The sequence below is a fragment of the Eptatretus burgeri genome, chromosome 1 (assembly GCF_056783735.1).
Source record: "Eptatretus burgeri isolate ZD-2024b chromosome 1, Ebu_testis_v1, whole genome shotgun sequence".
NCBI lineage: Eukaryota > Metazoa > Chordata > Myxini > Myxiniformes > Myxinidae > Eptatretus > Eptatretus burgeri.
This window is the reverse complement of record NC_140961.1, coordinates 101,743,698-101,769,965: the sequence shown is the minus strand read 5'-3', so window position 1 is coordinate 101,769,965 and position 26,268 is coordinate 101,743,698. Positions and strand designations below refer to the sequence as shown.

Sequence of the window (26,268 nt, the reverse complement as noted above, 5' to 3'; positions counted from 1 at the left end):
CCAGTTCATGGTTTCAGTGCCGACAAGCGCATCGCTGGACTTGGTATTCCAATGCTGGCGATGTGGTAAAGGAGATTGACCATGTGCTTGTTGATGGTTGCTGCAGGATGATCTAGAACTACAGGGTCTACCGGAGTGTTCAGTTCCTCAATACTGACCACCGGCTTGTTGTAGCAACTCTTAAGTTGCACATTAGATCCAGGAAAATGGTACCATCCCAGCCTAGGCTGGATTTTGCAAGCTCAGGGATGAGAGGGTAGCTGATGAGTTTGCAAACATGCTGAGTGGAGATTTGGGGGGGGTCTGACTGCTTTGCGAGATCCTGAAGAGTTGTGGAGTGCCTTCAAGACCACCTTCCTTGATGTTGCCAGTGGATGTCTTGGAAGTCACCGAAGGGTGAAGAAGAATTTTGTATCTCAAGAGACACTGGAGACTATTGACCAGAGTCGCAGGGCCAGGCTAAATGGCAGAGCTGAGCTGTTCAGGGAGCTGAGGCGTAAAACTGTATGTGCGCTAAGGGTGGCAAGGAGGCCTATGTGCGAGGAATATGTGAGGGGGTACAGCATCACCTGTGGTCAAGTGATTATCTTCCTGCTTACAGGGGAATTCATGCATTGCGTTCATCCAAGCCCTTCCCTCAGTGCACTACAGTTGAAGCAGACGGCGGTAGGCTCTTGACAGAGGAGTCCGAAGTGAAGGCCCGCTGGGCCGGTTACTTTGAGTGGTTGTACCAGGCTGATCGACCAGCTATCGAGTTGGATGTCAGGGGTGTTACCCTCACTGTTGCTGACCCTCCAATCAACTGTGGTCCACCTTCATTTGTGGAAACACAGGCTGCGGTGAATCAGTTGAAATGGGGTAAAGCTCCAAGGATCTGTGGCATCCATGCTGAACTTTTCAAGGCTGGTGGAAATGCTGAACTCGTGTCATTGCATGCAATTCTGTGCTCTGCCTGGAACACAGGCATCATCCCAACTGACTGGAAAAGGGGCCTTGTTGTCCCTCTCTGGAAAGGGAAGGGTGATCGCCAAGACTGCAACAACTACCGAGAGGTGATGCTGTTCTCAGTGTCTGGCAAGGTCTTTGCTCAGATAATTATTGATAGGGTTCGCCACCATCTGCTTGAGCACCAGTATCCAGAGCAGTCAGGCTTTACACCAAAGAGGTCAACGATTGACTGTATCCTGGCTCTTCGGGTCCTCACCAAATGTAGATGAGAGTTTCGGCAGGGGCGGCTTGCAGCCTATGTTGATCACTGTGTTGCGTTTGATTCAGTGAATCAGGATGCCCTCTGGAGGATCCTTGGTCTTCGTGGGGTGCCACCAAAACTGATCGATATGATGTCTGAACTACACTCTTGTACTGAGGGTACTGAGAGATGTGGTTATACCATCTCTGACTTATTTCCAGTTGTTACTGGAGTTTGTCAGGGGTGTGTTCTTGCCTCCACAATTTTCAGCGCTTATATGGAGTGGATTCTGAGGAGGATGTCGGAGAGATCAAGCTGCGCTGCATCGTTTGGGAATATCAGATCTCTGACATTGATTTCACCAATGATGCAGTCATCTTTGCGGGGACTTTAGATATCCTTTTGCGGGCACTCGAGGTGCTGAATGAAGAGTCAGAGCTGCTGGGATTACGGGTGACCGGGACCAATGGCTGACCGGGAGGGGGGGCGGCGTGGCCCCACCTCCAATCGCGTTCTGATCCTAAAATTTGCATATTGGCTGCTCCTGCCGCCTATAAAAAGGTGAGCGCAAGGCGAATTGGAGAGAGTTGGGTTTTGGAGTTGCTTGGAGAGTGTCGTCGAGAGGTTGCTCTTGGGGACAAGGAGCGTTGTGTTGGCAGAGTTGAGTGCGCGCGGTGGAACTGCAAGCAAGGGAGCTCGGGTCTAAGGCAAGAAGGATGGCGGCCGGCGATGAGGTTGCGGTGTGGGGGATTGCTCGTCTCGTTGCGGGACCCAAGCCAGCCAGCCATTCCCCTCTCCCAGGGCATCAACAATTCCCCCTTTCCCCCGCGTTGAGATAGTGCAAAAGGGGGCCCCGTTCCCACCCCACCCCAAACGTCGTGCCAACGAAACCCGACAAGGGGCATGGAGTCGGGGCACAGCGGCGCGGCCACATTTGCGGCTTGCCCGCCAACGCGTCACGAGGACGCGGGTAAGACCTCCCTGGTTTCGCGGACCTGGCCGCTCCTCCAGGTCATGCGCACATTTGGCCTACGGGCCTGTCTGCCTCCTTGTCTGAGGGTGGCTTCTTTCCTTTGCTTTTGTGTAAATGTGTGTTGGCGCCGTCTGTGAAGTAAAACTGCATCAGTGTTGCCGTGTGTGCGCTTAGTCGGTTTTAACTGCTTTTCTTCTTACATCTGCTTTATGTGCATTTTGATTCTGTATGGCTGTATATACGTGCTTTCCGTGTGCAGGGAAATAAAATGCTTGCTTGTTGAACTGTGCCCGTTTCGCTTTGTCTTTTCTCTATTGACCCTCCATCTTGCTTCACGTAAGGGGTTCGTAGTGGGTGCAATATCCCGGTAATTAATCGGAACCGTCCAGGTCGATGATAACACCGCTCGTTTATCCCGATAGTACGGAACGGGCCGCCCAAGCGGCTCGTGTCCGGAGTCGACCTGCGGCGAGGTATGATCGCCCGGTTTACCATCCGCGTGGGTACTTAGGTAGGTGGAGTTTGGCGAACAACCCTATCCTACGCGGGTGGCCAATTGGCACGATTGTGGTGAGGTTGAAAGGCCCACCCATGACTAGCTCCCGGCGTTAGTCCGAGAGGGTCACGACAGAATTGTCCGTCCGGTGGGCGATGTGCCGCGATTCGAGTTACGAGGCCGTTCGCACGCCGGCAGGCGTGAATTCACAACAATATATTAGAAGTACCTACTCCTCCTTTGCTTCTAGTATCAAAACTAGAAGCAAAAGTCATCATTACAGCTGTTTCCCTGCATGTTTGCAGTGAGTGGTTCTGTGTCTTTCATGGGCTCCGCCTGTTACAGACTGCTGCTCAAGTCAGCAGCACATTTTGTCCATTAAAATCTGATATCCACACTGCTCGTAAACCGTAAAATGAATGCCTAAAGGTGAATGTAGACTGGTAAGTAGCAGGACGGCCTCGAGCTATGTACCCTTGCCTCAAAGCTGTCTTGCCTAGATTTGAATCCCAACTCAGCTTTGAAACTATCTCAGTGTTTCAGAGACAGAGGGATTCATAAATGTGTGTGCAGTCCCTCGGATAGATGTTAAACTGGGTGTCCCACCTACCAGTATTAGTTGGTGGATATTAAAGATCCCACGGTGTCCTTCACAAAGAGTAGGTTAACTACCACTGATGCAATGGCCAATTTTCAATTTCCTGCCCGAACACCTGCTGGGAACACAAGGCAAACCACCCAATATCCATACATCCATTGAGACCACACTCTGTGCAGAGCGTTGGTGCTCCCTAAGCAGTCTCCTTGGGTATTGGGCACAATCCTTGACAAGTCACCACTCCAACACAGGATACCAGCAAGCTGGCACTCATTTTGCCAACCTTGGAAGGATGACAGGCAGAGTCAACCCCACCTGCTATTAATTCAACCCAGTATAAGCCTTACCAATTTACCAATGAGTACCAGTTGAACTGGGCCCGGTGTATGCCCCGGTTAGAATAGGTGTACCATATCCCTGTGTATCGTAAGAGGTGACCAGGGTTGCGTCAGTAAGGGCATCCGGCGTAAAAAAAAAAAACCTATGCCAAATCATTATGCGGACAACAAAACGAATTTCCATACCGGATCGGTCGAGGCCCGGGTTACCAACGACCGCCACCAGTACCGGTGGTCAGCAGGTTACCAGTGGAAATTGTGCTACTGCTGGGCGAAGGAGAAGGAGACGGGGAAGGCGAGTCCGGAGGCAGTGTGTGTACAAGAGACCAAGTGGAGGGGGAGTAAGGCTCGGAGCATTGGAGGTGGTTTCAAACTGTTCTAGCATGGTGTGGATAGGAGGAGAAATGGTGTCAGGGTAATCCTGAAGGAAGATTATGTCAAGAGGGTATTGGAGGTGAGGAGAGTGTCTGACCGAGTGATGAGTGTGAAGTTGGAAATTGAAGGGGTGATGATGAATGTCATCAGTGCATATGCCCCACAAATGGGGTGTGAGATGGAGTATAAAGAAGATTTCTGGAGTGAGTTAGATGAAGTGGTGGAGAGTGTATCCAAGGATGAAAGAGTGGTGATTGGAGCAGATTTCAATGGGCATGTTGGGGAAGGGGATAAAGAGGATGAGGAGGTGATGGTTAGGTACGGTCTCAATAAGAGAAATGTGGAAGGGCAAATGGTGGTAGAGTTTGCAAAAAGAATGGAAATGGCAGTGGTAAATACATATTTCAAGAAGAAGGAAGAACACAGCGTGACATACAAGAGTGGAGGAAAGTGCACACAGGTGTATTACATCTTAAGTAGCAGATGCAACCTGAAAGAGAGTAGCGACTGTAAGGTGGTGGCAGGGGAGAGTGCAGCTCGACAGCATCGATTGGTGGTCTGTAGGATGACTTTAGAGGTGAGGTTGAGGAAGAGAGTGAGGGCTGAACCAAGGACCAGATGTTGGAAGCTGAAGGAGGAAGACTGTTGCACGGAATTTAGGGAGGAGGTGAGACAGGCGTTGGATGGTGGTAAAGATGGGTGGGATGATTGGGCAACTACAGCAGAAGTGGTGAGGGAGATAGCTAGGAAGGTACTTGGTATGACATCTGGACAGAGGAAGGAAGACAAGGAGACTTGGTGGCGGAACGAGGAAGTACAGGAAAGTATAAGGAAGAAGAGGTTGGTGAAAAAGAAGCGGGATAGCCAGAGAGATGAAGAAAGTAGACAGGAGTACAAGGAGTGGCGGCGAAAGGCAAAAAGAGAGGTGGCAAAGGCCAAGAAAAAGGCTTATGACGAGCTGTATGAGAAGTTGGATACAAAAGAAGGGGAAAAGGATTTATACCGATTGGCAAGACAGAGGGACTGAGCTGGGAAGGATGTGCTGCAGGTTCGGGTGATAAAGGACGCAAATGAGAATGTGCTGACGAGCGAGGAGAGTGTGTTGAGAAGGTGGATGGAGTACTTTGAGGAGCTGATGAATGAAGAAAATGAAAGAGAGAAGGTTGGAAGAGGTGGAGATAGTGATCTGGAAGTGGTGTGGATCAGTAAGGATGAAGTGAGGACTGCTATGAAGAGGATGAAGAGTGGAAAGGCGGTTGGCCCAGATGGTATACCAGTGGAGGCATGGAAGTGCTTAGGAGAGATGGCAGTGGGGTTGTTAACCAGATTATTTAATAAAATCTTGGAAAGTGAGAGGATGCCGGAGGAGTGGAGATTAAGTGTACTGGTTCCGATTTTCAAGGACAAGGGTGATGTGCACAGCTGTGGAAATTACAGAGGGATAAAGTTGTTAAGCCACACCATGAAGTTGTGGGAAAGAGTAGTGGAAGCTCGGTTGAGAGGAGAGGTGACGATCTGTGAGCAGCAATCTGGGTTTATGCCAGGAAAGAGCACCACTGATGCGATGTTTGCTTTGCGAATGTTGATGGAGAAGTTTAGGGAAGGCCAGAAGGAGTTACATCGTGTGTTTGTGGATTTCGAGAAAGCTTATGATAGGGTGCCAAGAGAGGAGTTGTGGCATTGTATGAGGAAGTCGGGAGTGGTGGAGAAGTATGTGAGGATCGTGCAGGATATGTATGAGGACAGTGTGACAGCGGTGAGGTGAACGGTAGGAATGACAGACCGGTTTAAGGTAAAAGTGGGATTGCACCAAGGATCGACTCTGAGCCCTTTCCTGTTTGCAATGGTGATGGACAGGTTGACGGACGAGATTAGACTGGAGCCTCCATGGACTATCATGTTCGCGGATGAGATCATGATCTGTAGGGAGAGTAGGGAGCAGGCTGAGGCGAGCCTCGAGAGGTGGAGGTACGCACTGGAGAGAAGGGGAATGATAGTCAGTAGGAGTAAGACAGAGTACATGTGCGTAAATGAGAGGGAGGGTGGTGGTATGGTGCAGTTGCAAGGAGGTGAGGTGGGGAAGGTGGATGGATTTAAATACTTGGGATCAACTGTCCAAAGTAACGGAGAGTGTGGTAGAGAAGTGAAAAAGAGTGCAGGCAGGATGGAGTGGGTGGAGAAGAGTTGCAGGAGTGATTTGTGACAGAAGGGTAGCTGCAAGAGTGAAGGGGAAAGTATATAAGACGGTAGTGAGACCAGCTATGTTGTATGGTTTGTAGGCGGTGGCGCTAACAAAAAGACAGGAAGCGGAGCTGGAGGTGGCAGAGTTAAAGATGCTGCGATTCTCCTTGGGAGTGACGAGGATGGACAGGATAAGGAATGAGTATATTAGAGGGACAGCGCAGGTTGGACGGTTTGGAGACAACGTGAGAGAGGTGAGATTGAGATGGTTTGGACATGTGTACAGGAGGGAAGCAGAGTATATCGGGAGAAGGATGTTGAAGATGGAGCCGCCGGGTAGGAGGAGAAGAGGAAGGCCAAAGAAGAGGTTCATCAATGCGGTGAGGGTGGACATGCGGGTGGTTGGAGTGTCATTGGAAGATGTGGAGGATAGAGCGAAATGGAGATGGTTGATCCGCTGTAGCGACCCCTAACGGGAGCTCGCCGAAAGAAGAAGAAGAAGATAAGCCTTAGCAATAAATTGCTTTGGAAGCACCGATGCTCTGTGGCATCAGAATCAGAAGGGTGAATGCATGACAATGACCCCCTGTTTTTCAGAATCCTCACTACAATATTGTTGGTGTGATACAATGGTTCACGGTCATTTTTCCAGTGAAACGGTATTATGTGATAGGTATGTATGTCATATTTTAGAGCTAGCCAGCTCAAATATTGAGGGGAATCCACTTCATATGATCAGTTGTTTTTGTATGACCATGAATTCTGACCCTGTGTGTTAGTATGCAAGTGTTTGTTTGACCATGTGCTTTAGCCTCCGGGCTGAAGTATATGCATGCATTGGTCTGACAATCTTGGTTGGATTGTGAACTTTGACCATGGGGCTGAGGTGCACGTTCACAGCTTTGTTAAAATGTTTAATTTTTTACCAATTTTATATAACAAGGTAGTCTCAAAAAAGATTGGTTCCCAGTTATTGTATGACTATGTATTCTGGCCTTATGGTTTAGGATGCATTTGTTTAATCATGCATTTTCACCCTGTGAGCTGGGATGCATGTTATTTTTTGATCACATGCTTTGGCCTTTGGGTTGAAATGCCTGTGTACACTGGTTTTACAAGCTTTGTTGGACTATGTGCCTTGCCTTAAGGCCATAGTGCACATCCCTAGCTTTGTGACAATGTATGATTTTAATTTAATTTTATTTAAAAAAAATTGGTCCTGTCATAATGATGGTCATTGTATGACCATGCATTCTGGCCCTTTAGCCAGAATGCATGTTTTTGTTTGGACATGTGCTTTGGCCTTTGGATTGAAGTATGGGTGACCCTCGTTATTATGTGTGTTCTGATATCGCGTTTTTGCTATGGTGCAGATTTAATTTAAAAAACAACAACAACAGTGCAAACTCATCCTGAGGATGTTGTTCATGCTCCGTAATCTTGAGCGAGTCGTTTGTGCTCTGTAATTCTGAGTGAGTCGTTCACTTACAGCGGCCGAAACTATGGCTCAAAAATGTGTAACAAGTGGCATTCAAAATAATGATCAGGTGAAGAACAAGTCAAGAAAGTCTCATTCATTGGAGGTGACATTAAAAGTTTGAGATTGGTTTGGTAGAGGTGAGCACAGCATTGATATTCAAAGAGAGATTGGACTTCATGATTCTACAGTGAGAACCATCTGTGACAATCGTGATAAAATCCGTAAGATCGCTCAGAAAACAGTGAATCTAAGTGTTACCAGAACTGCAAGATCTCTGCCTGATACAATTGAGAAAATGGAGAAGATTCTGACCACATGGAGAGAGCATCAGAACCAACAGAACATGCCCCTGTCTGGAATGGTCATTCAAGAGAAGGCAAAGAGTTTGTATGGCGATCTAACCAAAGGTACCAATGATCCAGTGCCTTTTGCTGCCAGTCATGTGTGGTTCGAGCGCTTCAAGTCTCCATGCGTTCCACAATCTAAAGTTTACTGGGGAAGCTGCTGCTGCAGATCATGCTGCTGCTGCAGATCATGCTGCTGCTGAACAATTTCCAGATATCCTCAAATCAGTGATTACGGATGGAGGTTACACACCAAACCAGGTGTTTAACCTCGATGAAACTGAGTTTATTGGAAACACATGCTCAGCCGCACTTTCATCTCCATCATATAAATCTGCATCAACTCTGGCCTGAGGCAATGATTGAGCTCAGAGGTTTCTCCAAGGCTGAAATCAGCGAAGCAAGACATCAGATTATGGATATGGCCCTGCAAGTGGGATTTGAGGAGGTCGACGAAAATGTTTTTTGTATACCAGGTATATTGTATAGTTTTTGTATAGTTTTTTGTATAGTGTAAGACCGAATGCACATCACATATAACAAGGTAGGAGACGAGGGATTGGAGAGGGAAGCACAAAATAGTGTGGAAGAGACACAAGAGGATATCTGTGGAAGGGAGAGGGATGGGGTGGGGTACATGGGGTAAACAAGATGGTACTACAGGGACTTTCAGGAAGGAAAACAGGGGACTTGAGGAGGTGGGTTTGGGGTGGATTCATGGGGGAATAAAAGATAAAGATTTTCGATGGGGGAAGATAAGATATGGTGGTTAAGAGCTGTTTTGAAGACCCAGAGGGAGGAGTGGGATTGAAGTGAGTGTGGGAGTTTGTTCCAGAGGTGGGGAAAAAAGAGGTATGAAAGAGTGAAGGTGAGCAGCAATTCTTGATTTTGGCAGTTTCACCAGAAGGGGTTTTTGGCAGACCTTGAGCACCCTGTGGAAATATGGGGGGGGCAGATCAAAGACAGAGCAGGGGTGGGGGGGGGACAAGGCCAGTGAGGCGACGGTAGAGAGTGAGGGACCCAAAGAATCAGCTTCATTGCGAGAGATACCAATGATCCTAAAAGCATTGTTTTCCAGAGCGTGAAGTCAAGGTAGGTACCATCCCAGAGATGGTACCGAGCTGATGGTCAGATATGGTCAGAGAGGCAGGAGCACCATCCCAGAGAAGAGAGAATTACTCCATCAGGATGCGAATGAAAGCTTTTTAACTGGTTAGAAGCTCAGGTGTGCCAAGGAAGAACTATGCATGACATAGGATGCCGAGTCGGAGACTGGCTTTGGAGGCCAGCTTGGAAATGTGGCTTTCCCAGTCAAAGATTGTGGTAGATAGTGAGACCCAAAAACTTAAATGAAAGGACTTCTTCAAGGGGATTGTTGAGAAAGTAGATGGGGGAGGGGAGTTCCAGATGGTCCATTCAGAGAGACATTGTGAGGGTGTGAGATTTGTCAGGATTGAAAGACATTCCAAGTATTTGACCACCTAGTGATTTTATCCAGGTCTGCAGAGAGTGAAGAGGCTGCTGCCTGCCGATCAGTGATTAGAGATGGCACAGCAGAGGGTTGAGTTATCAGCAAAGAGATAAGGAGGATTTTACAGATTATCTGAGAGATCATTGATGAAAACCAGAAAAAGCACAGGGCCAAGAACACTGCCTTGAGGAACTCCAGGCTAGATGAGAAGAAGAGATGAGTTAATTCCATTAAGAGCCACGTGTTGACTGACTGCCACTGGAGACGAAATCCGTGAGCCATGAGTGGAGATTGCCTTGGACACCATAAGAAGAGAGTTTGGTGAGCAGTGCGGGATGCCAGACCTTGTCGAAAGCTCACAATAAATGTCAAGGGAGACGGCTCTGATCTCATTTCTGGCATTTAGGACCTCCATCCATTGTTGGGAAAGCAGAAGCAGCATGTCCCAGGGTTGATTGAATTAAAATGAAAAAAATTTAAAAGAAGTGTGAAAGGAACAAAGAACAAAGATGTTGGGAAGAACCCAAATAGATAGATTTCAGCAGTAACTCCCCAGGATGAAACGCAGCAACATGTACAAGCTACCAGTGGTCCATCAGTGGGGAGGTACAGTCCACACAGCATCAGAATATGGTACAAACATAATGAAATGGAAGACCAAGATGGAAGTCCAAGAAGGAACCCAAAGAAACAAGGAGCAAAGATGGAGTCATCAGGAGGAATTCTGATTTCAGCTTCCACTTCACAACCCTCAAACCTATCTAAATGCAGCCAAGTGAGCCTTCCAGAAAATTTTCTTGTATTCCAGAAACACAATGCAATCACGAAGCACCTATTTTAGTTTTTTTTTTCTCATTTGCAATCCGTCTTCCCACCTGCCACAAATGGAGAAAGCAATTTTTAAAAGCTGTTATTTTGTTGTGGGAATGTTCATTGAGTACTTTGGTTTCTCACTCCCCCTTTTTTGTTGAAACATAAATGTGTGATCATATTTGACAAAATTGTCTCAAAATAAAACTCGAAAACCAGGAATAAACTTTCACCCAAATGCCTGCATAACACCAAACTATTTTATACTGAAATAAGCTAAGTCCTTAACTAATGTACCTTCTGTCCTCCCAGGTCCTCCCAGTTAGGCTCTTTATTTTAATAAATTACAGAACATAACTAGAGGGGAGCATTCGGTGGAGTGCAAAACCTCCACCGTCAATACTGCTGGGTCACTTAAGTGAACCTGATATCCTATTCATTGTAGGTCAAAACGGATCAGACTCGACTGAACCACGATCGAATAAACTAAACTAGATCGACGCACATGTAGAAATGCCAAAAAAATAAAATCGAAATTTTTTTGAAAAAAAAGGTACAAAATTTCTGGGTTTTTTTCCTCTAACAATTTTTTTGGGGTGGGTTGGAAATCACTTAAAACATGCAGAAATGCAAAAAAAAAAAAAAAAAAAAAAAAAAAAATTCAAATATTTTTCAAACAAAATCGAATTTTTTTTGAAAAAAGTTGCAAAATATTGTTTTTTTTTCTCTAACAATTTTTTTTTGAGGGGTTGGAAATCACTTAACATGTAGAAATGCAAAAACAAAAATTCAAATATTTTTGGCCATAGCGGCCATATTGGACTTTGGACCAAGTCCAAAATTTAATGGCATGATCTTTGGACCATACCTAACCCCCCCCCACCAAGTTTCGTTGAAATCCGTCCAGGAGGTTTTCCGTAATACTGTTCACAAACAAACAAACAAACAAACAGACAGGGGTGAAAACAGTAACCTCCGTCCATCTTTGATGGCGGAGGTTAACAAATGCTCACATATAATTGTATCGAAGGAACACAAACAATACATAACCAATATGCCATGTTCTTCATTCTTTTGAAGTGGTCTGTGCATTTCACTTCCTCCACAATATTTTATAAGATAAGTATCCTTCTTATATTTGTGTTTCAGCAAGGACAATATCAAAAACTAAGGCAAAAATCATTCTTGCATATATTCATGATACGAACATGAAATTTTTTTCTGAGGAACTCTTACAAAATAATGTCACTGGTAAAACATGGATTGCAAGTGAATCCTGGATAAATATAAATGCTTTGAATGTTCCACAATTTGCTCACATTTTTGATGGGACAATTGGCTTTGGTTTGTATCGAGGTTTCGTGCCAGGTCTGTGGGATTTTCTGATTAGCTTGAAACCAAAGATATATGAAAATAATCATCAGTACCACACAAACTCAAATGAAAGTTTATCTTATGACAATGATAAAATGAGTAATTTGACCAAGTTTGGCCCAATGAATGAACTTTTAATCAAGTTATGGGAAGAGACGTTCAATTGTTCTACAAATGTAAAAACAAGAAATGAAAGAATATGTACAGGTGAAGAAGAACTGGCTGAAATTTCAACTCCTTTTATGGATGTTTCAAAGCTCCAATATTCTTACAATGTGTACATTGCAGTGTATGCTATAGCACATGCTATTCAAGATATGGATATTTGTCAGGATGGCTTGGGGCCATTTATAAATGAAACGTGTGCAAACATAACCAGTTTTGATCATTGGCAGGTATGACGGACATTCAGTTTTGTTTTGGGTTTCAAATTAATCTTCATGTCATAACTGAATTATTTTTGCCTTGCTTTCTGAAGCTTTCTTTTTTTCGTTTTCTCAACCTCATTTTGGTTGTACTTTTAATGGATTTTATACTGCTGTAATAAGTTTGATTAAAGTAAATCTGTTTGCCCTTGTCAATTAATGCTGCAATAAACATTGCAATATTTTGTCATTACTGTGGCATTATGTGGCAGGGTTATCACTTCTACCACCGAAGGCAGGCAGAGGTTCGGTTTTTCACCCCTATTTGTCTGTCTATCTGTGAACATAATATCTCAAAATGTTATGAACTGATTCAGATGAAACTTGGTTGACAGGTTGAATTTGTGACAAAGACAAACAGATTCGATTTGATGAAGATCTATATCTTGGTTGGATAAGTGTTACACCCATTATGTAAATTAGCAAATGAAAATTAGCTAACGTGTAACCAATCACCTTCAAATCACACACCAAGTTAATTGGCCTCCACCTGTGTTAAATTGTAGTGATTCTGATTATTGCACAATAAAATCAGCTGATCCTCTATGTTTCCTCTGCTGGTTAGTGCATTTCACAACAAAGACTCACCCATGAACACCAAGGAGCTTACAAAATACCTACAGGATAAAGTTGTGCAAAGACACAGATCAGGGGATGGGTATAAAAATAGTTTAAAGACCTTGAATATTCCTTGGAGCACAGTAAAAACAATCATTGAGAAGTGGAAGGCATATGGTAGCACCAAGACCCTACCTAAATCAGACAATCCTTCCAAACTGGATGACCAAGCAAGGAGGAGACTGATCAGAGAGGCCACCAAGAGGCCATTGGCAAATTTGAAAGAGCCACATGCCTTTATGGCAAATACTTGTCACTATGTGCATGTGATAACAATATCCCAAGCACGTCACAAGTCTGGCCTGTGTGTCAGGGTGGCAATAAGTAAGCAATCACTCAAAAAAGCCCACCATAAGTCACTTTGGAGGTATGCAAAAAAAAAAAAAACATTCTGGAGATTCTGAGGCCATGAGGAAAGAAGTTTTGTGGTCTGATGAAACCAAGATGGAACTTTATGTCCATAATGCAAAATGTTACATTCCACTCAAACCCAACACAGCACATCAACCAAAGAACAGCATCCCTACTGTGAAGCATGGTGGTGGCAGCATCATGTTATGGGGATGTTTCTCATCTGCAGGAGCTGGAGCACTTGTCGGTAGAAGGGAATATGCATGGAGCAAAATACAGAAAAATCCTAGAGGAAAACCTGCCGCCCTCTGCAAGAAAGCTGAACATCGGACAGAAGTTCACCTTTCAGCATGACAATAACCCGAAGCACACAGCAAAAGCTATACTAAAGTGGCTAAGGAACAAATATATAAATGTCCTCGAGTGGCCCAGTCAGCACCCGGACCTAAATCCAATCGAAAATCTGTGGCATGACTTGAAGATTGCTGTCAAATCAATGCTCCCCACACAACTTGACTGAGCTTGAACAGTTTTGTGCAGAAGAGTGGGAAATAATTGCCCAATCAAGGTATGCAAAGTTGGTAGAGACCTTTCTCAACAGACTCACAGCTGTAATTGCTGTCAAAGGTAATTCCACCAACTATTAATGCAGGGGGGTGGACACTTATCCAACCAATATATTCTAGTTTTGTATTTTTAAGTAATTTTCTGAAATTTGTAGAATTTATTTTTCACTTGGAAGTTATGGATTATGATGTGTAAATAAAGGTGTAAAAAGTCTGATTTCATGCAAATTAATGCTAGCCTATTAGGCAACAAAAGGTGAAAAATTTGAAAGGGGGTGTAGACTTTCCCGAGGCAATGTATAGCACGATATCTCTAAAAGTTATGGACGCTTTTGGACAAAACCTGGTGGAGAAGTTGGGTCTGTGACAAGGACGAATTGGTTCGATTTTTGTGAAGATCTGGATCCTGCCTTTCTGGATACTAGTCTTTAATGTTTCCATCTGAAATCATTGCTTATGATACTGGGATCTCAAATTCAAACCCAATGTATGCTGCATTCAACAAAAGAGATGAGTTATTGTTATTAGTTGTTTTTAAGTATTTAGTATTGACATTTTGTGTATTTTGTAGTGTCATGGGTGATGTATTTGATAGTGCTTAAAGTTGTAGTAATACTGTCGCACCCCACATTCTCAGGGAATATGTTCCTGAAAAATGCTGTGAATGTTGATTCCGCAATATGTCGGGCATCGTTTCAATGGGAAAAAGGGGGATAGGTTCCCAGCGGTTCATGATCCAGCGACACAAACATCACAGAACCGTGAGTGTTGGGGTCTGACAGTGTTAGTATCAGATTAGCGAGTAATTGCATTGGTGCACCTTGCTCTAGTATATCTCGGGAGGGTAACTTCATTCCGATCAGAAAAACCTTCGTCGAGTTATGGGCAAAAATGTTAAAATGGCGATAATTGCGTCATGACCTTAAAATTAGGTCACAGTCAAAAAATGTCAACCCTGCATATTGTAGAAACAAATCCTGCAACAGCTATAAGCCTCCCATATCCTATTTGGGGAAGCTTAACTACTAAAGGCCCAGTCACACCTTGACGTTTTAGCCAGCAATGGCAACGTATTAAAATGTATGTAAAACGCTGGCTTACGTTGAACTTTTGATGTTTTTTTTAAAGATTCGGACGTATTCATAACGACTTGGTCTTATGCATAATGTATTAGTAATGGACACAGAACGTTTCGTTGTGTTATAGATAACTTATACCAACGAATGCTGAACCTGTTCTCAGCCTTCACAACCTATGCCCAACGATAGTCTAGCTTAGGCATAGCGCGCTGCACGCATCTCCAACGATGACGTGGCGTAGGTTATGAAAAGGCTGCCGCACAACGATTCAACTCATAACCGCCGCAGAAATGGAAGTGTCAACATCGCAGTCACACCTTGGCAATCTTGCCAGCGTATGCCGACCTCTGAAAAATGCGTCTAAAACGCTGGCGCACGTCGAATACGGTATGGGTAAGTTTGGTATACGTGAATAAAACGCTAAAGTACGCTATCATACGTCGTATTAAGTGGAGTACGTCTTGTAATTTTAAACATGTTGAAAATTTTACGACGTACTTGCCGTATGACACACGCTCCGCATGCGATGGGAATAAGTTGTACGCACGATATGCGATCGTTGACACACATCGACACACGTTACTTGAAAGGTACTCAGAAGTCGAAACACGTCAAGGTAATGGTTAGCGTCAGTGTTCCAGACTCCCAGTTTTTTTTTTTTTTTCGGTATGACGGTGTTCAGTGTACAGTGCGGTTATGATTTAAATCGTTGAGCAGCAGCCTATTAGTTATATTATATTATAACCGCACTAGAAATCGAAGTGTCAAAATCACCATCATACCGAAGGAAGGAAGGAAAAAAACCAAAAAAAAAAACAGGGAGTCTGGAACACTGACGCTAACCATTACCTTGATGTGTTTCGACTTATGAGCACCTTACAAGTAACGTGTGTCGATGTGTGTCACCGATCGCGTAACGTGAGTACAACACGTTACTCATAGGTTAGAAATAAGTTTCGGGTATGCTAGACATTACCTCGACGTGTTTTGACTTATGAATAACTTACAAGTAACGTGTGTCGACGTGTGCCAACAATCGCGTGACGTGCCTACAACTTATGGCCAGCGTTATGTGGAACGTGTGAGTCATACGCTGGGATAGGTCTTAAAATTTCAAGCATGGAAAATTTGAGGACAACCGAAAAGTACAACGTTTAAAGCCAGCGTACAACGACGTATGGCAGTGTTTTTCAGCGTGCTCTCAAGTTATCAAAACTTACCCATAACGTACTCGACGTGCACCAGCGTTTTAGACAAATTTTCCAAAAATCGGCATAAGCTGGCTAAAACGTCAAGGTGTGACTGGGCCTTAACAAGGAAAGGAGTTTATCCTCATGATTATATGAATTATTTAAGAGATTTGAAAAGCATTATTAAAAAAAATCCAAAGACCTCCATGAATGCCAAAACAATGGTAGAATATATTATACTGTGTCTGGAATGAATTGTTCTTTACCATTTACAAAACACCAAGGATCACCCAAGAGATAAACTGATTTTGGCAGTCAATCGCATGCGAAAGGCAGGAAGGCTGGAAAACGCTTAGTTTTGAGTTAAAGTTTATGATAAAATAAACATGGTGAATAAGGAAGGCAGGAAGATTAATAAATGCAGAATATATGTGACGGTCAGGACCAGCTCATCGTCAGCAGTCATGAGCTGATCATGGTTTAGGATGACCATCATTGTGCAGATTGGCATGGCAGGGGGCAAACTGCAGATCAAGGTGAGAGAATGTATGGCGATGATCAGGATTAGTGATGAGGGAATGCTGGTGAGGTGTTGGTGTCCACGTATCTCCAAACTGTCCTTCTCTGACCAGCCACAAAACAGAGGGAGATATACGTATATGTTGTTCTCCTTGGTCTCAAATGTAATCTGCCACATGCATGCATGTCTGTGGCCTTGAAGGCCCAGGGACACACGGCTGGTCCCATCATTTGCCACTCGTGTTTGTGAGTGGCGCCATTCTATGGGCCACCCTTTCTTGTGAGGTGGCCGCTAGCAAAAATGTTCCTCCCTCCACCAAGATTCCACTGCCGACTATTATGCTGGCCTGCATTTCTCTCACCAATAGCCTACGTGTTGGAAACCTTTGAAAGCGCATAGCGCTTTGTTATGCACCTTTGTGCCCAAGTCCTTCACCTGGCCTTGCCTGCAGAGAAGGTTTTACAATATAAAATCTTACCATATTCTGTTTCAAGATTGACAATCACTGCCTCCTCTGCGTACATTTTAGATTACAGATTACCTCTAACAGATACCTAATACAATAGTAAATCTAACCGTCTTAAACACACAGTCCATTTACTATTTTAAAAACAATTTATCTATGGACCCCTCCCACCTTTTCCATGCAACATAACCCCTTCCCCAGAATCTTAGGTCCCTGCTAATATTCATCAGGAACCCAAGATTCTGGCCTTAACACATACTGTGACGCACCAAATTAACTTATCCAATCTCAATTAGAGAGGGCTGTGGGAAGGGAGGCTCAGCTACACTTCCCTGTTCTCTTTCATGCTCGACTCCTTTGGTTTCAAAAATTCAATCATAACGTACAAAATATCTATATACGTAATGGTATTTCTCGTTGCATTCTCCTCAACCACCCTCTACTCAAGATGGTGTCAATTGGGGGGAAAGAGAAGAAGGTTCAAAACAAAAGCAAAACACACGCTGGTCTATCTTAACTCCATGACCAAATCATTAACCCATCCAATTGACCACACCACCCAGTGGGTGACACCTGCTCCAGCTATCAGCTCAGCCCAAATACCCAGTTTTAAATCTACCTAGCCAATTTTGCAGGCTACCTGCCCTCCAAAGCACACATCAAGTCACATGTGACCAAGTGGAACCTTCCCATATACACAGCATATCAAGAAGCATTTCTATTCATAAATCATCCTAGCAAGACCATGGCATCACAATTACCTGCAAGTGTGGCCTCAACTCGGTAGCTTGGACCTGGGATGTCCTTCAATGGAGTGGTGGTGTTTCAGTGTGTGCATATCTGCAGCACAAAGTCCCACTTTGATCAAAATTCTGGGCTTCGCATCCATCTTGCCACCACTTGCCACATGAAGCAGCTCCCTTTGTTGTGCACACTGCTGGCATACACCCTGCCGGCATATATGTCAGCCACATATACAAATGCAAGCATGGAAATGGCTGTAAAACAATGATGATGACACCAAGGCCTTTCATGGTTGCTTGGGGTCTTCTGCCCCATGGCCGACTATTCCAATCCTCCTCCCAATGGGTTCTCCACTCCCAGTCACTTGCTGAGCTACAGTGGGTGAGGCATGGCAGAGCCCCAGCCTTTGCGCTCTCCATCAGAGCCTGGTCCACCAACTGATATACACCATTTCCCCACTCCTAAACATTATGTACAATGATCCCTCCCCAGCTGCCATTCATCTTTACCTACACCAGCAATATACACGAAAGGAGGTGTTCCTCACCTGCCATGGCCTCCATACACTCCAGATCACCAATAACCAAGAAAACAATCAAGAATGGAATTCTCTATTTTCCACAAAACCAGTAAAAAAACACTTTATCCTTCAAATCGGTCTAAATGCTGGCCCTCGTGGCTTTTATTGCCTGCCACTCATACCAATTCCCTAACTCACCTGCATACCACAAAGCATAGCATGGTGAGTGGTGCAAATGAGGAAAAGTAAATTTTGCCTCATCCAATTTATCACTTGGGAGCTCATTCAATACCAGCAGCACCTGTAACAGCCATTATTCTCATTTTAAAAATGCCAATTAAAATCCAGGGCTCTCTTCACAAACTGAAAGACCATTATTGACAGCAAACGATCTGTGGAAGGTTATGTGGGCCACTTTCACACTTTGCCAATTATGCTTTCAATTTAGCAGCATAACTTTCCACAGATGCGCCAGTGGGTCATCAGGGGACAGTAATCAAAAAGCAATCCATGTGGTTTGACCTGCATACATAGACCAGCCCATAGCATGTCTCCCATGCTAACTGTCCCGGAGCCTCAGGGAGAGGCTGCGACACCGCATGCTCAGGCAGTCACCTCCTAAATCCATTACTTTCCCTGGTTAGTGCCACCACCAATGCAAGGCCCACAACACCACTCCCTAGTGGTCTGCACATCACATACTTTTAGGTGCCTGGGAGGGACCCCTTGAGGTCTTAACCCTCTCCAGGGTTTGGTGACCCCACTGGCCTGAGACATTTGGTCAGAAGGCACCCCTTGGAAGGTGGTCAGACCCCACCTCCAAATCTTGCCAGTGCAGCTCCCTGGCACCTCAAAATTTCCCGTGGTGAAAATTTCCAGAGGGCTGTCCTATTAATCCCCCCCTCTCACCCCCGGACCAAGCCATGCAGTCCTGGAACCAAGTCCTTGAGCTGGTTTAAAATATATCTTAAATCCCAGGCCTCATGTTTCGAAATATGGCTGTATATAATGTTATTGGGCCTTTCTGTCCATCCCTGCAGGCCTTGAGCATTCAGCTCATCCAATCCTTCCCCATTGCTCCAAGCAGCCAGCTTCTCACGACTCAGAACACCAATTTCAACATAAAGCATTTTAAAGCCAAACCAGGCTCAGTCTGACCCCAATTGTCTTTCTTTTCCAAAATGCTATATTGCTTTTCCTTATCCCCCACCCAGTGGCCATCAGCACATATCACATGCATGGCAGGTCGATGACTCCGGGTATCGAGTCAAACACCACCCAGTCCCTCTCGAACAATCCTGGTCCCTGGAGGAACCTTTGCATCACCAGCTCGCCCACCTCTATGGAGCACCCTTTCTCACCAGTATAGGTTTGGCCTTGCCCCCACATGTCGCAGGCTCAAACGTCTGTCTCACCGGCTCAAGCTCAAATACCGGCATATACTTCGGAGCTTGAGAGTACCTGCGCAATACCCATGAGTACAGCACCACACAGCGGAGGTTGCTTCACACACCACAGGGCCATCGAGCTTCTCCCCCTCTAAAAGCTTTGTCTCAGGTATGGTCTTTACTTCTTAGAACAGAGCAACATCCACACTGACACAATTGTCTGTCCAGGCCGTCATCACTTTCAAATGTCTCCGTGGTATTTTATTTTATCCCCCCAAAACTGAGCTCAAACTGTCATTCTAATTTGAATCTATGCCTGTGCCCTGAAAAATTCATTGTTTTTTTTATTCATTTCCCCCCTCATGTGTGCTCCTAATACTCCAATTTTAGTTTCCAGTTTTCATTATTTTCCATTTACAATATTTGGTTTCAAAAACGTTTTTTGCTTTTGACCATTTTTGCATTCATGTGTGCATTATTTTCATCTTTTTTGCTATACCGACATCTGCAGTTTCCTGAGTGGATGTCACACCAGCATCCTGGTTGGACTGCTGAAGAGGGGAGGGGGTAGATTTCCAGCCTACTCTTCCCTGCTGAGTCCCACCCCTGACACACCTCAGAGCAGGTGTTCCACATGATAGTCGTTCTGTGGACGTCTACCATTTTCTGTCCACTTTTTTTTCCCACCTGACCAAAAATTTAAATTTTTTAAATTTTAATTTAACATTGCCAAACTTTTTAAAAGATTTCGATTTATCCTTAGCGATAATAGGGATGAATCCCATACTCCTGGTACCAGTTGTCAAGGGATTCAAGCCAGGGCCCTTTCCACACTCCCAACTAGTTGTTGCTTCAGAGGGTCTGTGAACACAGACCGTCTGATTCCATAGAATTTGCCAAATTCAGAGCTAAAGTACTGCTAAACTGCAGGTTCGTGTTCAAAATATAAGATTCAATTGAAAGCAAATTGTTCCTCAATCATAGACTGATGTCTGTAGACAGAGACAGACAGACAGATAGACAGTGAACCAATTGCTTCACCCCGCTTTTCGCTTCTCACGCAGGGTATGAGACAATGAGCTGAAAGTCGCTCTGAAGGACAGCAAACTCATTGATGCAACGCCCTTCTTGTGAAGCACCATGGGAACAGCTTATACTTGGGTTTGAAATCAAACCTAGACAATATAAGACAGGTCAAAAGACAGTATCCTACCTCTGAACATTTTTGCCAGCCCCACTGCAATGGTGGAAGTAGCACAATACTATTCACCAATTTTTTTGTATACATAGTCGAGGCTCATGGAAGAGCTAGTACTCATATGCTGAATGGGTCAGGATACAACAGGCCAAAATAAACAGTTGAGAGAGGGGTAAAACACCAACAACAGAGTCGAAGGCCGAGATAGAGTCAGACTTGGACAATTGGTGTGGGGTGGAATGAGGGGAAGGAGAGGATGCATAGCGTAGAGGCGGTAGACAATATGAATATAGAAGGAAACTCTCAGGAGGGGTAACTGGAAATTTGGAAGGAGAAGGGATTGGGATGGGGTGGGGGTGTTAACGAGGGTAGAAAAGATAATGGTTTTGGATTGGGGACGATCCACATGGTCCACATTAAGACAAACACCAGAAAGCCACAATGCAAAAACAAAATTTATATTCTTCGAAAAGTCACGAGATGCATGCAGCAGCCTTACGGTACTTATAGATGTTCACCTGGCATTTTACCCTTGAAGCTTTGACTTTATTTTGGAATAACAAAACAAATTCTTTATTAAGCATGTCAATTTGAAAAATGTCTTCACAAAAGTTATTATTTTACTTTTCAGTTGCTTTTCTATCTGAAAAAAGTTCGTTTTACAAACAATATGGGCAATGCTGTATATTTTGATAGAAATGGTGACCCTCCTGCAATTTACGAAATTTTTAATAAACATATTGGACCTGATGGAAAGATGGAAATGAACACAGTGGGGATATTCAACTCTTCATCTTCTGAAGGGGAAAGGCTTCAGATTAATGAAAGTATGATACGGTGGAGTGGTGAAGTAGTGATGGTAAGAAATCTATCTAACTCACAATTTATCAACATTTTGGGTGCGATAATTATTTGTTGAGTAAATTTAAATGTACCCATATGTGAATTATTTGCTGATTAAAGTATATGCTGAAAATAAAACTTGATAGATGTTTGTGTGTTCGTAATTTTTTTGTTATTAAATATGTTATTAAATAATTATTAAATTCAATTCAAAATGGGATTACAATTAATTCAGTTCAAATCAAATTGAAGACCAAATAGGTCCAGTCCCACATTGGAGTTATCAGAAGGAATCCGAGCAAGCAAAATGTAAGACTGAAGTCATCAGGAGGAACCTCGATAGGATCGGGCTTCTCTGCTACCGTCAAACCTATCCAGGCGCAGATCGGGCTACTCTGCTACCGTTTGCCATAACACCTTACCATTGATCCTCGCTGGTGGCCACGGGTGTTTCCCACGGACAGGAATGTCTTCTCGCCCCTCAGGCTGGCGAAGCCGCGATCAGGCAGGGACGTGCTGTACAGCTCGGGCCGAATCACAGAGCAGACACATTGACCAGCAGCAATCATGGGTCACCAGGGCACGGCACGGAGTTCGTTGCAAGGCAATTTATATCATGGGGCTCGGAGCGAGACGATTCCGCAGCTTGGAATCATCTGGCAGGAAGTGAAGTGGAGCCGCTTCCGGTCATGACGGCTGGCCCGTGTGCCGGCCGGGGCCAAACCAGAGCACCCGATTCGGGTGACGACACATCGCTTTGGATCATCACCCTCGCCCTCCACCACTGGATCTACAAAAGGACGGGTCACAGGGCGGTGGAAGAAGAGTCATCGTCATTCCTTCTCGTTGTTTCTGGTGTGTCATTCCTGATCATTGTTCCTGGTGTGTCATTCCAGAGACGTCGTTGCTCCTGCGTCGGTCTTTCTTCGTTCCTGCCGGCTTGTTCTGCCCAGCTTGGGGTCGATAACTCCGCCTTCTTAACCCGCTCTTCTGTCGTTGTCGCCTGTGACTCCACCCACCCACCTGTTCCCATCTACCACTCCGCCCACTCGCTATCAACTCCACCTTCCCCACCCAAGTCCTTCCATTCATGCCCGATGGTCACGTCTCATTCTCTGGACCGATGCTCGCTGCACGAAGTGCCACGAGCAGGAGACAGTGTGCCAGCTGTCCGGGAGATATCACCCAGTGGAACATCCACCCAAAGCATATTGGTGGTGCGATCAGGCAATCGTGCAAGATATTCAGAGATCGTTAGCCTCATCTCTTATCCTCCTTTTCTCTTCATTAACTCCTTTCATCGGTGTGTGTGTGTGTGTGTGTGTGTGTGTGTGTGTGTTTGTGTGTGTGTGTGTGTGTGTGTGTGTGTGTGTGTGTGTGTGTGTGTGTGTGTGTGTGTGTGTGTGTGTGTGTGTGTGTGTGTGTGTGTGTGTGTGTGTGTGTGTGTGTGTGTGTGTGTGTGTCCTGATGCCATTCCTCATAAGTTAAGATTGCAGAAGATTATTATTGTTTTGGGTTAAGTCTGCTTTCGCAAGTTGCATGTGCCTGGTCGCACATCACGCTTATTTCTTTCCCTGCATTACACACACCAATAAAACTATTCACTGTACCATATAACTTTCCTCACCTGCTTGTAAATAAATTATTATTAGAAATGCCCCCAGCTCGTTTTCATCTTTTCTTTCATTGATCCAGCATGGTCGGAATCCTAGCTTAGGGCCCTGTCACACCTTGACGTTTTAGCCAGCGTATGGCAAGGTCTCAAATGTATGTAAAACGCTGGCGTACGCTGAACTAATGATGTTGTTTTAAGTTTTGCGCGTATAATAAAGTGTTGAACGTATGCATAATGTATTAGTAACGTCCACAGAACGTTTCAATCTCATATAGATAACTTATACCAACAAATGCTGAGCATGTTGTCAGCGTTCACAACCTATGCCCAACGATAGTCTAACTTATGTATAGCACGTGGCAGCGTATCGCCGACGATCACGTGACGTAGGCTATTAATAGGCTGCGGCTCAATGATTCAAATCATAACCGCACTAGACATCGAAGTATCAAGCCGCTGTCACACCTTGACGTTTTAGCCAGCGTATGCCGACGAATGAAAAATTTGCGGAACCAAGCTGGCACACGTCGAATACGTTATGGGTACGTTTTGTATACGTTAAGAGTACACTGGCATACGTCATAGTACATTGGTATACGTCGTCATATGCCGAGTACGTCGAGAAATTTTCAGCACGTACTCGGCGTATGACACACGTTCCGCATATGCTGGCCATAGGTTGTAGGCACGTTACGCGATCGTTGACACACGTCGACATACGTTACTTGTACATTACTGATAAGTCGAAACACGTCGAGGTAATGGTTAGCCTCAGTGTTCCACGTCCAATACCAACGTCCCTTCTGCACCAAAGATAGCCAACATGAGGCGATGGAACCAGGGGACAGGCTGAATTGGGGCACATGTCCAGGAGATAGATGCCAAGCGAAGTCAGTGAGGAGAGACGATGATGCTAGGTAGAGCGTGGAGGTAGAGCCAAGAGAGGGAGGCAAGCGAGAGAGGAGGAGAGGAAGAGAGACCAGCGTAGGCTTGCCTCTTTTTATCACCCCTGATCAAGTGACCTTCTCCAGCCTTCTTTTCAGTTCGTCACTGTGATCTCCTTGGGCCCTACATTCTCCAATGTAGTTCTCCCAGCCTGATACTCTCAGACCCAAAATCCTTCCTCCTCTCCTGGTGCATTTTTCTTGTGTGATATCCTGCACTCACTGCAGCCTCCATTTTCATCATGGCCTGCTACAACACCGCAAAAGCCCCGTCCTCATTTCCCAAACACAGGGATGGCTACAAGGGATTTTTACAAACAGGTGATCTTACCTACAATCCCTCTTCTAATTATCACAGCCCCCACCCCCTGTATAGGGGGATAAAAATACACCTTTGCACAACAGGTTCCCTGACTCAAAGTGATGTCATTGTCACTCTAAACCACTTCACACGGCCCATGATAAGCTTTGCATTCCTATCTCAGCGAAGGTCATTTGACCTACCCCCACAAATAAAATATTTAAAACACACATTCACACACACACAAAGCTGGACACCATTACCAAGTTCCACCCGCATACATCTTTGAAGCAAAAGTACTGAAGAGATATTGTTACGAATCTGGAAGCCATTTGCACACAAACAGACAGCAGCCCCCACTTCAGTTATTTCGATAAGTATGTGTTCATAGTCAGGGTCCAGTCCTTTTGTGTAATGGGCTAATTACATGTGTGCGCTGTGAAGTTTCTTTATAGTTAGTTTTTTTTTTTTTTTTACATCAATCCTCCACCTCTCCGCACTATCGACTCCATTGCCCACATGTTTTTGGCTGAAGGCGTGGGCGGAGCCTCCATTCGCTTAAGATTGAGGCTCCGCTCCGAGGAAGGGCATGGAGCGTTTCCTCCAGCCAAAGGGCGAAGGGCGAGTAGGGCCGATGCGCCCTGGCCGATGAGGGAAGGCCACTGATCGCCTGACAACCCCTCGTCCAATCAGGAGGCGAGTGGTAGGGGAAGAAATCCCTCGGACCTGGCAAGAAGAGTAGCGTGGTTGTCAGGATGAGTGTTCTGCAGTCATCGTGGCGATTAGCTTGGTCTTGGTCATGGTGGCTTTTCATCTGCGGTCCTTCGCGGTGGCTCATTGTGGTGGTGGTGGAGGCCGAGCAGCCAGGGTCGCAGGCCCGTGGGTTTCGGAATGTGGGTTCGAGTCCCACCGCGGTGGTTGAAGTATGGTGTGACCGCACAAGGCGGAAAGGTACCCGACAAGGCCCTGGTCCCCAGCTCGCCTTTCCCTCCTGGGCTGAGGGACCGAATAAAGACCCCACGAGGTCCATTTCTTTTGGGTGTGTGTGTGTGTGTGTGTGTGTGTGTGTGTGTGTGTGTGTGTGTGTGTGTGTGTGTGTGTGTGTGTGTGTGTGTGTGTGTGTCCGTGGTCTCTGTCTGTAAGTAGATATTGTTAAGTGCTTTTGTTCATTGTACATTGCTTTTATTCGGATAACTCTGCTCTTTGTGCTCCCCTGCCCCCCTGATAAATAAACCCCCAATTGTTCAATGTACCAGCTCGTTGTCTGTCACTTTCTTTCATTGACCCAGCACGGTGCGTATTGAGAATTAGTGAAGCCGTTTGGGCCGGTAAGTTGTCATTGGAACCGGCGCGGCTCTGGAAACTCCTGCTCGGTACGCCAGACCTGATTCGGTGCATGTGACTCGGTTCGGACATAGTCGGCCGAGGGTGCGGTTTCCCTGGTAGCTAGACGGTGTGAGTACATAGCTCAATTGGCATAGACAAGTGGACCCTCTGTTGCGGGGCTGGGCGTCAGCCACGAGCATGACCACCAGATGGAGCAGTAGAGTCTGCTCGACCGATCGCCCGGAATTTAGATCGTACTTCTTCGGAAAACTCCGGAAAAGTACGGGTCCCTTTTTGGACCGAACTCGCCAATAGACAGACCACGTGGGGTAGGGTCGATTGCCAATTTCAATGTACCTAAGTACCCACGTGGTCCAACCTAACGGGGAAATGCACCCTCGACGGCACCCATATGGAATGAGCTGCTTAGCGTACTCGTTCTGTGTGCGATCCGAGCGGTTTGATCGCAGAGTTCCATCAGTCCCGAATACCCTGTTACAACGGCGACGGCCTGGCTAACATTCCAACATGCAGCACGCTCAGTC

At 45.3% G+C, this 26,268-nt stretch overlaps 1 protein-coding gene across 1 annotated transcript in view; it reads left to right on the top strand.

The window, feature by feature from the left end:
- Positions 1 to 26,268, top strand: part of LOC147035070 (extracellular calcium-sensing receptor-like) — an 88,280-nt gene that overhangs the window by 25,490 nt on the left and 36,522 nt on the right. Inside the window, exons 4-5 of the mRNA XM_085893089.1 lie at positions 11,405 to 12,024; positions 21,326 to 21,553. Coding sequence (XP_085749215.1) covers positions 11,405 to 12,024; positions 21,326 to 21,553 — 848 coding nt within the window. The remainder of the gene's footprint in view (positions 1 to 11,404; positions 12,025 to 21,325; positions 21,554 to 26,268) is intronic.